At 52.3% G+C, this 15070-nt stretch overlaps 1 protein-coding gene across 1 annotated transcript in view; it reads left to right on the top strand.

The window, feature by feature from the left end:
* Piezo1 (piezo type mechanosensitive ion channel component 1) overlaps positions 1 to 15070 on the top strand; it is a 61429-nt gene that overhangs the window by 18887 nt on the left and 27472 nt on the right. Inside the window, exon 2 of the mRNA XM_032887728.1 lies at positions 13805 to 13900. Within this exon, the coding sequence (XP_032743619.1) occupies positions 13805 to 13900 (96 nt within the window). The remainder of the gene's footprint in view (positions 1 to 13804; positions 13901 to 15070) is intronic.

Genomic DNA, 15070 nt, shown 5'->3' with positions numbered 1-15070 from the left:
CCACCCCCCACCCTCCCACCCCCGGAGCTGAGGACCGAACCCAGGGCCTTGCGCTTGCTAGGCAAGCGCTCTACCACTGAGCTAAATCCCCAACCCCAGCTTTGAGGTTTCAAAAGGCCATTTCCAGTCAGCTGTCTGCCTCATGCTTGCAGATCAGATGTAAGTTACTGCTCCAGTGCCATACCTGCCTGTCCGCCTGTTACCACGCTCCTTGCTTTGATGGTCGTGAACTCTAACCCTCTGAAAGTAAGCCTCAGTAAACTCTCTTTTTTTTTTTTTTTTTTTTTTTTGTTCTGTTTTTTTTTTTTTTTTTTTTTTTTTTCGGAGCTGGGGACCCGAACCCAGGGCCTTGCGCTTCCTAGGTAAGCGCTCTACCGCTGAGCTAAATCCCCAGCCCCCAGTAAACTCTTCTATCGTTGCCTTGGTTGTGGTGTCTCCCAGCAACAGCACACTGACTAAGACATTAAGATTTCGTATTTCCATGGGTTGTCATGTGAGCCTGAAGGCATGGCTGGAAACCCCACCTGGAGGACTTGTGTCCTGCATGATGTGTGACACTTAACCTGGGCATAGCAAAACAGAGAGTGGGGCACGTGCGTGGCCATGCGTCCAGTGAGGGGTCCTGCTCTGTGATTGACACCCAGTGCCTCACGGCAGTTCCTGCCCTATCCTCTTTGCACATAGAGCTCCCTCTGCTGAAGTCCCACAGTCCAGACCCACCCTCCCACCATGTCTAACTCTAGTGCCCCCAGAGGACTCCTCCTGTCTGAAGCTTCCTTTTTTTTTTTTTTTTTTTTTTTTTTTTTCTTTTTTTTTGAAGCTGGGGACCGAACCCAGGGCCTTGCGCTTCCTAGGCAAGCGCTCTACCACTGAGCTAAATCCCCAACCCCCTGTCTGAAGCTTCCTATATGTACTGGTTTATTGTCCACAATGGTTCTGGGAAACATAGATTTCTGAAGGAGGGTCCTGGCCCTTCTTGTCCACCCCCTACTTACCTCCCCCTAGGCAGGGTTTCTCTGTGTAGCTCTGGTTGTCCTCGAACTCATTCCGTAGACCAGAGTGGCCTCAAACCCAGATTTGCTTGTCTCTGCCTCCCAAGTACTGGGATTAAAGGTGTGGGCCACCATGCCTGGCTGTCCTGGTTCTTAGTACTTTGTGATCACATGACCCATTGGGCATCTATCTCCTGTGTTGTTGGGCCTCATATAAGCAAATTCTGCATGTGTGGACCTCAAGTCTCGTTCCTGTGCTCTGAGGTCACGGTAATTGCCTCTCTACTAAACTGTACAGACTGTTTTTGTTGTCTTTATTCCTGAACAACTCAGTCTAATGATTGCTTGCATAGCATTTATGTCATGTTATCTGGAGAAGGGAAGATGGCCGTAGGCTCTGTGCAAAACATTTTATTAAAGGGGCATCAACGGGGTTGTAGAAGTGGCTCAGTGGTTAAGAGCACTGACTGCTCTTCCAGAGGTCCTGAGTTCAAATCCCAGCAACCCCATGGTGGCTCACAACCATCTGTAATGGGATCTGATGCCCTCTTCCGGTGTGTCTGAAGACAGGTACAGTGTACTTATATTTGATAATAAATAAATCTTTTTTTTTTTTTTTTTTGGTTCTTTTTTTCGGAGCTGGGGACCGACCCAGGGCCTTGTCTCTACCACTGAGCTAAATCCCCAGCCCCATAAATAAATCTTTTTAAAAAGGGGGAGGGCATGAACATCACTTTCCATGCATTCACGAGTCCCGGAACCAGTCTGTCCTGGGTATTGAGGTTACCCATATTGTTTTTGTTTGGGGACAGGGTCTCACTTTGTATCCCAAGCTTGCTTGGCCCTCTCCATGTAGACTAGGCTAGCTTTAAACTCACAACAGTCCTCCTGCCTCAACTTCCCTAGCGCCCACGTGACAGGTGTGCACAGCCACACCTGACCTGTATTTGTGGCAGATCTAGATCTCTTATGACCCATATATGTTCTCCCTGCTGTTTGTGAGAAAGCTTCCTCTGGGCTACAGATATCTGGGGTTAGAGCGGTGCCCAGTCTTTGGTGACTTCCACAGCCTGGCCTAGGCACTGCAGGTGGGCACGTGCCCTCTCTGGGAAGAAAGGGGGCAGCTGCTCTTGTGGTCTCACCAGTGTAGTTCTCAGGGACACTGTTTGCTGTCAGTCTCAGGGAGGTCTCTGCTGTGAGAATTGTGGGGCCCAGACTTGTGCCACAGGGACAAGGTGACAGAGGAGCTAGTCTGGCTCAGAGAGGTCCAGAGGGCAGAGCTGGGCACTGCAGAATGTTGTCTAGGTTTCCTAAGCCTCCCCACCCTCCTCAGGTACCTTGCTTAGCTGGCAGTGAGGAATCCTGCCTTCTGGCAGCTTGGAATTCTGGGGGCTGTGCCTCCAGGCCAGGAACTGTGTTGTTTACCCAGAGCGAAAGGCCAGCCCTTCCGTGCTAATCAGTGTGGTTCAAGAGGCTTCTGGAATGTGCTGTCCACTCTGTAGGGAAATTGCCTGTGGTAATCTATCCCCTGGCTAGCAAGTGAACCACCCCAACCCCCTTCAAGAGAAGAGGTGAGGGGGCTGGAGAGATGGCTCAGTGGTTAAGAGCACTGACTGCTCTTCCAGAGGTCCTGAGTTCAATTCCCAGCAACCACGTGGTGGCTCACAACCATCTGTAATGGGATCCGATGCCCTCTTCTGGTGTGTCTGAAGAGAGCAACAGTGTACTCACATATATTAAATAAATAAATAAATAAATAAATAAATAAATCGAGAGAGAGAGAGAGAGAGAGAGAGAGAGAGAGAGAGAGGAGGAGAGACCAGAGCTGTGTTTCCCAGTCTCACAGAGACAGAGACTCGGGGGGGTGGTTGGATCCTGTCCTGCTCACCTAGGAGCCTCTTATGTGCTTGGGCTGGCAGTCACCAAAGCTAGGGGCCTGGGACCCTGAACTACTGTGTTGGCTTTATCCTGTTGGTTGCAACTTAACAGGTGGGCACTGGGCAGGTTTGAACTGGAACTCCAGGTGACATCAGGACCCACACGCATACTCCAGTCCTGTGGCGGTGTCTGTGGCCACCCTGCTTCAGTTTGCTCCTTCCAGGTCACCTCTGTGCACTCTGAGAGGGCTCTAGTTGGAGAATTATGGAGTCGCAATTGGCCACTGACCGCACTAACCCAGGGCTGTGTGAATGTCCAGCTGGGGGTGTATAGTGGGGTCTCAGGGTCTCTGTGTTCTAGGAAAGAGCCCGAGGCAAGTGTGTGCTTTCTTTTTTGTTTTGTTTTCCTCCAGACAGACGGAGCGTCTGGAGGAGCAAGTGAAACCCTGTAGGGGCCATGCCCACAGTGCCTCAGTTTCCCCCATCTGTAGATTGCCAGGTCCTTGCTTCTCCATGTGGAGCCTTTGCAGCTCAGCCCTGCGCCCTTCACAGCTCAGCGGAAGGCCCAGATAACATTTTTACTCCAGGTAGTGGGAGCTGTTGTCCCTGTGGTCAGGTTGAGGGAAGCAGGAAGGGCTGACCCTACTGGAGGCTCTCTGAGCGGCTCACCCAACTTGATCTAGGCTCTGGAGAGCTCACGGTACATTAAGGGAAGAACTAACGGTCTGAGGCTAAGTTTGTAGTGGCACACAGTGTACAGGGTCAGCTGTGGCCCCTTCCTAGCTTGACTTCCTGCTGAAGCCAAAGACCCCTGAGCTCCAAGTGGTCTGTGAGGAGGGCGTCACCTCCAGAAGGGACAGTTCCGCAGGCCAACTCCCTCCCAAATGGGATAGGGACTATTCTGGACCCATGTACTTCCTGCCCATGGGGTACCCTGCCTGTTTACCTGTGACAGAGATGACTGCAGATAGGTCTGGCTTCCTCCCTCCAGGGATGAGTGGGTGGGGATGGCTGATACGGGAACAGGGCTCACTCTGTACCCTGAGTTCTCTTTTGTTGATAGTTGTCGCCTGTGGGTAGGTCAGCTTGGGGTGGCTCCAGTCCTGAACCTCCAGGGACCAGCGTGGAGTAGAGATGTGCCTCTGTATAATGGGCAGTGTGGGTTGTTTGGGGGAGGCCGTGAGCAGGGTCCCCAGTTAGTTAGCCAGTCAGGGTCAGCTTGAGTTTCTCCTCAGGTCTTCTCTATCTCTGGTCTCTGGCTGCCCTGAGAAGTTTGGGGTGGGAGGCAAACAGCCCTCTGCCAACTTGACTCTGCTGCCAGTGCCAAGCCGTGACTGTATCATCCTCAGTCTCTGGTGCAGCCCTGTTGGAGAGCTCGGGCTCATCACCAAGCCATTTCCTACTGGTCTTCTGGGCAACCCCCTCCTTCAGCGCTTCTGCTCTGCTCTCCTAGGAGTGGGTACTATGGGGTTGCCCCAGGTTAGTGAGAAGCCGACAGGCAAGTAACCACAGTGCCTTGCGGGCCACATCCAGCTCGCCGGGCAGTGGGCATCCCTCCCACCTCCTCCAGTCGTCCATGTTCAGCTGTACCTACTGTTTTTGTTTGTTACCTTGCATAAACTATCTCCTCTCTGCCGGTCCCCTCTTACCCCGCAACTCCCTCAAAGTATCACAAGGTCACCGTGGGCTGAGGGAAACATAAAAGTTGGCTAGCTGTTCAGATTGGGCGTATGTGACTATGTGTCCCCTGCCCCTCTTACTTCATGTAGTATGGCCACCAGGCCACCCTCGGTGTTGGCCATTTGACTGTGGTGTAGAGAAAGAGAGACAGGACGATTGGGCCTGCCTGCCCCATGCAGGTCAGCTGAGCCAAGAAACCACATTTCCCAGACATCACACTAATTAAACCCCCAACACTACAGTAATTAAATGCTCTAAGCGCTCCCAGAGCCCCGGGCAGTTTGGCTGAGCTCCCAGTAGGTAACCTGATGTTCCTGTGCCTCTCCCAACCCCAGCTTCTCAGGCTGGGGCAGCTCTCAACTTGACCCTTCTCCCCACTCAGCCAGGACGTGCCCACATGCCCTTCTGACGCTGCTGTTGTCTGTTTCCCCCGCCATGGGGATCAGTTTCTCTCTAGCAGAAGGAAAGTCCAGATCCGTGTAGAGCTCTCTATCCTCAGTGTGCTTTGAAACTGTCCCTGCACCTCAGGCTCTGGAGCCTGAAGAGGTGTCAGCTAGGCATTCTCAACCCCCTCGTCTTCCGTTTCCAGCAGATCAGGAATGACTCTGAGAAGGGGCCAGCCAGATCGGATGTAGCTGTGAATGGTTGGTGGCCAGCGCTTCGAAGTTGAAACCTAGACCCCATGGCCTTCTCTGGGGAACTCACTTGACTGCCAGGCTCAGTGTCTCTAGCTGGGGCTGTGGAAGTGACAAGTGAGGACATCTTCAAAGGAGCAAGGAAGTTGTACATTAGGTCTGACCCTCTTTCCTGCTGGCTGCGCCTGGGCCTGATCTCAGGCGCTAAGATATCCAGCCACATTGCCTAGGCTAACCCGGTCTAAGAGCCCTAGTCCCAAGCCTTAGTTAGGGACAAGTCCAGGCAACTGGCTTCCTCATGTGCCCTCAGCTGACTGTACCAACCCTCCTCTTCCAGGAAGGGGGATTGACCAGAGCCTTCTGGGCCTGGTTTGGCTTCAGTTTGTGCTTTTAGCCTCCCTGGAGGTGGCAGGTGTGGCCACTGGGCTTCATTGACACCGAGGCTTAATGCAGTTCCAGCCAAGAGTGGAGCTGACCTAGCTGCCTGCCGCTGGAATCCTCTGCCACACAAATCCTCCTCCTTCCTCTTCCTCCTCTGCCTGGCCCCACCCACTGGCAGGAACCTCACACAGAAGTGTTTATAGTTGCAGACCAGGCCGAATAAGGCAGACAGGAATCCCAGTGGGTTGCAGGGAGGGGAGCAGCCGGGATGTGGATCAGGACCCCCCTAGTCCTGCAGCTGTCTTTCTCAGTAGCAGTTACCTGGTCCCCTCCTTTGTGTGTCACATAGCTAACTGGCACGGCAGAAGGAAGGATCCAGCAGGGCGCTTCTACCAGACTTACCTGTTTTCCAGTCAGCGTTCACTACTCTGGTCATGTGGGGCAGCATTTTTTTTTTTAAGATTTATTTATTTATTATATATAAGTACACCATAGCTGTCTTCAGACACACCAGAAGAGAAGATCTGGGTTTTAGTTAATATACTCATGTATTTTGCAGTGGTTGACCCTAACCCCAGAGCCTCACACATGCCAGGCAAGTGATCTACCACTGAGGTACTAGGCCACAACTCCAGTCTGGTCTTGTATGACCTAAGCTGCCCTTGAATTCCCTAGGTAGCTGAGGTTGGCCTCATCTGATCCGGCCTTGACCTCCCAAGTGCTTACAGTATAGGCATGCACCGCCACCCCTGGCCTCTTAGCCTTTTTTATTGTGAGACAAGGCCTTGCTGATTATCCCAGGCCATGCTGGAACTTGTGATCCTCCTGCCTCAACATCCTGTAGTAGCTGAGACCCCAGGCCTGAGCCACCAGGCCCACCTAGGAGTCTAATCTGGTAGCCTCTGTATGCTCTGGGAGGAAGCTAGCTTGTGGGCCTTCCCTGCCCTTCAATTCTGTGAAGGACAGACAGAGCCAGACACCCCAGCCTGACCAGACTTAGCTGGTTTTCCAGTCAGTTTATGTATCAACTACTCTGGTAATGTGTGGCAGCATTCTTTTTCTTTTTTTTTTTTTAAAGATTTAATTATTTATTATATATAAGTATAATAAATACTTCAACCATTTTACAAGCCCCAAGGGCTGTGTCTTAGTTATGGTTTCTATCGCCACAACGAAACATTATGACCGAAAAGCAAGCTGGGGAGGAAAGGGTTCATTCAGCTTACATACACCCCATGGAGGGGTGCTGCTTACTGGCTTGCTCCTCATGGCTTGCTCAGCCTGCTTTCTCATAGAACCCAGGACCACCCAGCCTAGGAATGGCACCGCCCACAGTGGGCTGGGCCCTCTCCCATCAATTACTGATTGAGACAATCCCCTCATGGAGACTTTTCCTCAACTGAGGCTCCTTCCTCTGTGATGACTCTTAACTTGTGTTAAGTTGACACACAAAACCAGCTAGTACAGAGAGAGATTCGTGAGATGACTCTGGTCCCCCTCATACGGAGATCTTGTGGACCCCCAGAGCCTTCCTCTCTCTTTACAATGATCAGATACATGGGCAGTTTCTTGGTTACATTTATTTATTTTCAATAATAGTTCTTATGTTACGTGTATGGATGTGTTGCCTGCGTATATATCTGTGCACCATATGCCTTCTTGGTGCCCGCAGAGGCTAGAAGAGGGCATCAGATCCTCCGAAACTGGAGTTACAGGTAGTTGTAAGCCACCATGTGGGTGCTGAGAGCTGAACCTGGGTCTTCTGGAAAAGCAGCCAGTGCTTTTAACTGCTGAGCCATTTCTCCAGGCCCCTGGTTTACTTTTAGAATTTTTGTTTGCTTGTTTGTTTGTTTTTTAGATTTATTTATTTTATGAATATGAGTATGTTGTCACCGACACATCAGAAGAGGGTGTCAGATCCCATTACAGATGGTTGTGAGCCACCATGTGGTTGCTGGGATTTGAACTCAGGACCTCTGATAGAGCAGTCAGTGCTCTTAAGCACTGAGCCATCTCTCCAGCCCCAATTTATTCTACTTATTACAAGTGCACATAAATCACACTAGGGATAGGCACACACCTCAGAGCACTTACCACAGACACTGGTGACTAGGCTCTCCGTGGTGTGTCCGTCATGTGGCAGGTGCCCAGTTCCTGAGAGCAGGTCTGTCAGACGCTCAGCTCCAATGGTGGTCAGTGTTGGCCATTGATGCGTCCAGGACCTTGGTCAGGTAGACTCTGGGGCATGGAGATTGCTTCTTCTGATCCCTTTCTCTGATCCCCGAAAAACCAAGTTTTCAGGGGGCACTTGTGAGACTGATACCTACCCCAGGACTGTGCCAGACACTGGGTTGCATGTGGCATTGTACAGGCCTTTGTGCAATGCCATGGGATGGGGCAGATGCTGCCCTTCTGAGAAGTAGCCTTCTGCGGGTGTAGGCTACACCTGGGTCTCAAACACACCTTGCTGAGCCCCTCCCAGCCTGGCATCTACGGTCTCTGTAGACAGCATGCTCATCTGTGGGAACCAGGGTCTCAGAGGAGTCCACTCCACCACTGGACAAGGCTGTTGCATAGCTAGGCTGCTGCCCCCTCCCCCCTCCTCCCACCTTTTTAAAAAAATATTTATTATATATAAGTACATTGCAGCTGTCTTCAGACACACCAGAAGAGGGCATCAGATCTCATTATAGATGGTTGTGAGCTGCCATGTGGTTGCTGGGATTTGAACTCAGGAAGAGCAGTCAGTAGTCTTAGTCACATCTCTCCAGCCCTAGGCTGCTGCCCTTAAAGACTCCAGGCTCCGCTCTGCCTTGCAGTTTTTTGCCTGTCTAGGCACTACTTCCTCCAGGGCTGAGACTGTGGCTGCCCGGGGGTCCCAAGCAGGCCCTGCCCTACCCTACCCTGCCCTGCCCTAGAGATGGGTTACAGTCCTTTTGGTTAGCCTAATCTCTCCTGCCCTCTGCCTGGGGCCTCTGCCCAGCTCTCCCTGCTCGTGGAGGACTTTCTTTTGGCCTAGAAATACTCTCCCCCTGTGGTACATTCTGTCTCATTCTCAGGCAGGTAGCCTAGAGGCTGGGAGGGCAGGCATCTATCTCCTCTCTTGTGCAGACGGGAGTGACAATGGTGGGGTGGGGGATTATATGACAACCTTGTGTCTGTGCCGGGCTGAGGTGGTAGGGTGAAGTGTGTCTGCTCCTCACTAGGTCTTCCCTCGAAGAGACCACGCTGTTTCTACACATGACGCTTGCCTCTGCCTGGGCCGGTTGGCCCCTGTGTTGGTGCAGACTAGTGTGACCCCTCAGTATGCTGTCTCAGCCGTTACAGCCTATTCTCTAAAGGAGCCAGTCCTCTCAAGCACACATTGCCTCTCTGCACCTTTCCTTCTGTCTGTCCAGCACTGGCTGTGGCAAGGGAAGCTCCCTGCAGATGGGCCTTGTGCTCCAGACCCATTTCCCGAGCCATTTATGAATGAGTCTGGCATTTGCCTTGGGGTAAGGGTAAGGCTTCTTTGACCAGAGATGTATGGGGGCAGCTTGCTCAAAGAGCCTCCATGGAGTGGCAAACCACTGGATTCTTGTCTCCTACCTAGACCTTGGGCCAGGCTGGGTGGATCAGGAGTAGCTGAGGCCATTGGCAGCCCTGTCTGCAGGCCTCACGGTGGGAGGTGTACTCTAAAAGTTGTGTGTGGTCCTATTACCCTTAAGCCTCCCTCGCTGACCCAGTTCCCACTAAGAGCAGACAGTGCTCTGCTCCGGGTCAGGAGTCCAGGGGAGCCGGGCTTTGTTACCCCCAGCCATGGCTTGAGGGCCCCAGGGTGGATCTCAGCAAGGGTCTTGAGCTTTGCACTGTAGGATGAGGGTTTATAAAGGGTTAAGCGTGTGCTGGCCTGCAAGGGGCCCTTCCTGCCTCTGTCCTATTGTTGCTGGCTCAGGAAAGGCTATTTCCTGTGAAATCACAGGCTTTGCCCAGCAGCCCCACCACAGCTGGCTGAGGCTCTTCCCTCTCTGTCAACCACGACCCCTCACCCCTCGACCCCTCGACCCCTCCTCCGGCACTCAGGTTGCAGCTAACCTTCAAGGACAAAGGCGAGGCTGTCCCTCCCGGCTGCTTGCAGTGAATGATGTCTCACCTCTGGCCTTGGCCCAAACTAAAGTCTTATGACAGTCACATCAGTGTGCTTCAACCAATACCCCATCGGACCGGGGGAGCACCCGGCAAGCCTGGTGTCCTGACACAGCCTGGTGTGTTGGCTCTTAGTGTTCTTTCCCTCTCTTCCCAGAAGCAAGAGCTGTACCCAGGCGGGGCTCGCTCTCCTGGCTGGCTTCTTGCTCGTGAGGTGTGATAATCTGGGAGGGATGACGGCTGTGCCTCTGAGCCTGTTTCCTTCAGTCTCAGGACATATCCTTTATTTATCTGTACAGCAGTGGGGCCAGCTCGGCGCTGAGGGGAAGGAAGGAACAAAGGAAGGAAGGAAAAGATGCAGGAGAAAGGGAAAAACACACGGCGCGTGCATCTCCCAAACGGACCTGTGTGACTGAGGCAGGGCTGGGTGTTGCCCTCCGCTGGGTCCCTGGTACTTGCTTCACCCTGCTTTTCCTACTTTTGGCACAGCTATTTAGGGTTCTCCTGGCCCCACCAGGGGTTGGGAGAAGTCGGGGAGGCCAGGCCTCAAGCTCCGTAGCCCATATCACATTTCCACAAGCATGCAGGTCTATTTATTTATTGTAGATGACTGTACTGTAGCTGTCTTCAGACACACCAGAAGAGGGCATCAGATCTCATTACAGATGGTTGAGCCACCCTGTGGTTGCTGGGAATTGAACTCAGGACCTCTGGGAGAGCAGTCAGTGCTCTTAACCACTGAGCCATCTCTCCAGCCCGAAGTTTGCTTTCTTAATCTATTTTTGATAGTGCGGTGGCATTAGGCATATCCTCCTATGTCACTAATGGCCACCTCAGGACCATCTCATTTTCCTGACTGAAACTTGATAGCAGTTAAACTTTAGCCTCTGGGCTGGAGAGATGGCTCAGCGGTTAAGAGCACTGGCTGTTCTTCCAGAGGTCCTGAGTTCAATTCCCAGCAACCACATGGTGGCTCACACCCATCTGTAATGGGATCTGGCGCCCTCTTCTGATGTGTCTGAAGACAGCTACAGTGTACTCATACACATAAAATAAATAATTCTTAAAAAATTAAATAAACTTCGCCTCCACCTCCGACACACACAAAGAGCCTCAGGGTCTGAACTTTAAGCTTACCAAGCAGGGCGTAGGGTAATTATCCGTCCCCACTCCCCAGGGCCCATCCGTGCTGGCCGCCCTACACGGTCTGTGCTTGTGGAGTCTTCTTCAGTTGTGTTCCACCTTATTTAGGAGTTTATCAGTTGGCTTGATTGGCCAGCAAGCTCTGGGGATCCACCCGTCGCTGTTTCCACAGCCACCCCCCTCCCCATGAAGTTAGAGGTGCATGCTGCCTACCACACACAGCGTTTCACACCTGCATCAGTCTACCGTGTATAATCCAAGTGTGCATACGTGTGTGAACACAGCTACGTGCATGTCACGGCGTGCTGGTGGAAGTCAAAGGGCGAGCTTGGGTGTCGGTCCTCACCTTCTACCTGTTTGGCACAGGCTTTCTCTGCGAGTCCCTGTTGGCTTTTGCTAAGCTAGCTGGCCTGATCACTTCTGGCGAGTCTCTTCTCTTTCCCTCCCATCATCTCCCGGTTCAGGTGGGATGGAATTGCAGGGACACGTAGTTCTGGCTTTTGCACAATTCCCGGGACCTAAACTCGGGTCATCAGGCTTCTGCGGCAAGCCACCAAGACTCCGTCCTTAGCCTGGCGTTTCATCTCTTTACGTGGGTTCTGGTGATCTGAACTCAGGTCCCTGTGCTCATGTGGCACATGTCACAGGCTTTTGATCACAGCCCCTCACATACTTGGACTGGTTCAGTGCTGGCATTCCTGGTACATGAGATCAAACCAATGTCCTCAGAGGCAGGACCTGTCACATCAGAGATGTTGGGTAGGAGAGAGTTCATCGTGGGCCCATGGATGGAGGGACTGGTGGGTAGGTGGCTGGATAGATAGGTAGACAGGCTGGCTACATAGACAGGTGGACAGCTGGGCAGACATCCACCCGACTGGAAGCAGCCACCAGCTAGTCTGAGGGAGGGTGCTGTCTCTGTGACGCTGGGCTGGCCTGCCCTGGTTGGGCTGAGAAGTGAAGCCCTTCAGACAGCTTTGCCACAAATGCACTTCCCTCCTGCCTCTTGGGCCAGAGGAGATTGATTTTCTTTTTTAAATGTATCATTGTTGAAAACTTGAGATTTGATTTGAGAGAACTGAGCCGTGGGTGGTAGCCAATGTATGTCAGGAAGAAGACAGCACCCTGACTCCAGGAAAGCCCTTGGGAGCCAAGAGAAGTGCAGCCATGGCCATCACCCCACCCCCAGCCCCTGCAGACTCCTTGGGGAAGCAAGTGCCCTTGGAAGTTTGGATACATCTTATGTCCACTGTGATCCTGGAGGAAGACTGTGTCAGGGTACAAGCTGAATTCAGATGGAGTCCCTCACCCAAAGTGGGCAATGTCACCTGAGGAGGTGACTGGTTCCACTTAGGTTTTGTTTATTTGGTTTGGTTTTGGCATTGGCAATGCCTTAGTTAGGGTTTTACTGCTGTGAACAGACACCATGACCAAGGCAAGTCTTATAAGGACAACATTTAATTGGGGCTGGCTTACAGGTTCAGAAGTTTAGTCCATTATCATCAAGGTGGGAACATGGCAGCATCCCAGCAGGTATGGTGCAGGAGGAGCTGAGAGTTCTACATCTTCATCTGAAGGCTGCTAATAGAAGACTCAATTAATTCCAGGCAGCTAGGATGAGGGTCTTAAAGCCCATACCCTCAGTGACACACCCACTCCAACAAGGCCACACCCACTCCAACAAGGCCACACCTACTCCAACAAGGCCACACCCACTCCAACAAGACCATACCTTCTAAGAATGCCACTCCCTAGGCCAAGCATATACAAACTGTCACAGGCAGTATCACTTATAGTATAATATTTTAATTTTTTAACCTGTGCTCTCTGAGTCTCTGCCACTTTCTTCTGGAGGAGCCTGTTTCTGAGGCCAGTTTCTGTCCCCAAGCTCAGGTCTATCCTGGCCATCCAGGTCTGTTGTCGGTTCTGCGTGGTTCTCATAGCTGGGGAGGATGAGTGGAGGAGGCCCACTCTGAGGAGAGTACTCTCTGCGGGGTACTGAAGTAGGGTTAACGCTCCTGGTCACAGAAAGTCCAGTCTTGGGATTACTTTGTCCAGGAGGGAATCGGGGTTCCTGATACACCCTAGCTCCTTGCTCATGGTCTGCTAACCTTAGTCGTCTAGGGCAGTCAGTTTCTGAAAATAGCAATTGCCAGAGGGGGTAGGGGGTGGACAGCATGGAGACAACTTGTAGTGAGTGGCACTGTGTGTGGCCGGGCTCTCTCACACAGCATGTAGACCTTCTTTGTCCTGGCTCCTTTCGAAACCCATAACACAGGTAGAAATGGCTGGGACTGAGGACTAAATAGGGTCCCAGAACCTCATCTCCCGGAAAACCCCATGTTTCTGGGAAGAAACTTACTCATTTGGGAAATGGCCAGCCACGTTATCTGCCTAGGGCTTCAGGTCCTTTGGCTTCCCTGGCAGACGTCAGCAGGACGGTGTAGGGCAGCAGGATATCAGGGAAGTCCTCAGAGAGAAGCTAAGCTGTATGCTGGCACAGGTCGGGGACACGTGCAGGCAGAGTGGTGCGAAGCCAGGTTCAGAACCGCACCGTTCTGCCAGTGACTCAGGGGTGCCAGAGCTCGGTCCCAGTGACTTCCCACACGGTAGTATGTGGAACCATTCCTCAGTTGAGCCGCCTGCCAATCAATAAACGGAACTTCAAACAGACGGCAAAGCAAGTGAAGGAGGGACGGGCGCCAGAGCCCTGCGTGGGTAGGATTATGTCGAGTGGCCAGAACCTTGTGTGTGTACATGTGTGAGTATGCAGATTGCTTTGGGACCGTCCTGCGGTATCATGGAACCTGGGCATCTGATGACTAGAACATGGGTTTTCTGTCTGTTGTGCACAAGCCTTATGTAAGCAGGCTTACAAGGGCGAGGAAGGGGAACCGGGGAGGTACTGCTCTCTCACGTGAGGGCTGCCCCTACTGTTTGTTGGTGTACTAACCATTTGTCTCCCCTCTAGCCTCCCTGTTACGCTTCAATGCTCTCTCGTTGGTCTATTTGCTGTTTCTACTGCTGCTACCCTGGCTTCCAGGCCCCTCAAGACACAGCATACCAGGTAAGGGGCAGGATGGGGATGGAGCCCAGCTCCTTGGGGGGCTCTGACCACAGGGTAGGGGCTGGGTATTTGGAGAGGTACCCTACAGACAGCTACAGGCTTGGCTCAGTTTTAGCAGCCTGGGTAACTCCTCCGGCTACACTTGTAGCTAGTTCAGTTTGTTTCTTACTGCTGGTTGCTTGCCACAGGTGGCCCTATTTCCTTGATATGGATCCCCATCTGTCACTGAGCATCCCTCAAGAGGCAGAGGGAAGGGCTGGAGAGATGGCTCAGTGGTTAAGAGCACTGGTTGCACTTCCAGAGGTCCTGAGTTCAATTCCCAGCAACCACATGGTGGCTCACAACCATCTGTCATGGGATCCGATGCCCTCTTCTGGTGTCTGAAGACAGCTACAGTGTGCTCATATAAATAGAGTAAATAAATCTTAAAAAAAAAAAAAAAAAGGAAGGCAGAGGGAATCAGTAGGTCCTTGGATCCTAGTTGTCCTGTGCAGGTAGAAGGTTTAGGGATCTGCACTGCAGTCCATTCCTTCAGGCAAGTTACCAGGACTGACCATGTTGTTCTGCCCAGAGAGGCTCTGGCCAGCTTGTCTTTCTCACCCTGTAAAACCACGTCCTACCTTGGACCACCTTGCTATGTGGAATTGGGCCACAGTGGGTTTCATCAGGGTCTGAGCTGGGCAGGGGTATGTTTCACTGTTTTCTGCCTTCCGAACAGTAGATGATATGCAGGCCAGTCCCAGCGTTGTGCCCATACGTGGGAGTGGACAGTGGTACCACCTATGTTATAGGTGCCTAGAGTCTGTTTTGTGGTGTTCGGTACGTGCTCAGTGACCCATCCCTAGTGTACCTGCATTCCTAAAGTAGGGAAGCCTCTCTCTTGCCTTCTGAGTTTGTGTGGTTCAGATCCTCATGGCAGTGACCTGGGGGACATCAGCATTGAAGTGAAAGACCCTGCCTCAGGAGACACTGCGAGCGTCACAGCCAAGTGTCTGAGGGTCAGCAGAGGTCAGGGCTGGGACTGATGTGACAGCCTGGGGCCTGGGAAGGCACTTACAGCCTTGGCACTGCCCTCGAGTGCTGGATTCAGCATGCGTGGGTCCCAGTAAGAGTGGACTTTCTGTAACAAGTCGCCCTGCCGAGAGCCACACCCACTGGCTTACGGGGCTG

The sequence above is a fragment of the Rattus rattus genome, chromosome 17 (genome assembly GCF_011064425.1).
Source record: "Rattus rattus isolate New Zealand chromosome 17, Rrattus_CSIRO_v1, whole genome shotgun sequence".
In the NCBI taxonomy this organism is placed as follows: Eukaryota; Metazoa; Chordata; class Mammalia; order Rodentia; family Muridae; genus Rattus; species Rattus rattus.
Note: the sequence above shows the minus strand (reverse complement) of the source record. Positions and strands in the feature narration are given on the sequence as shown.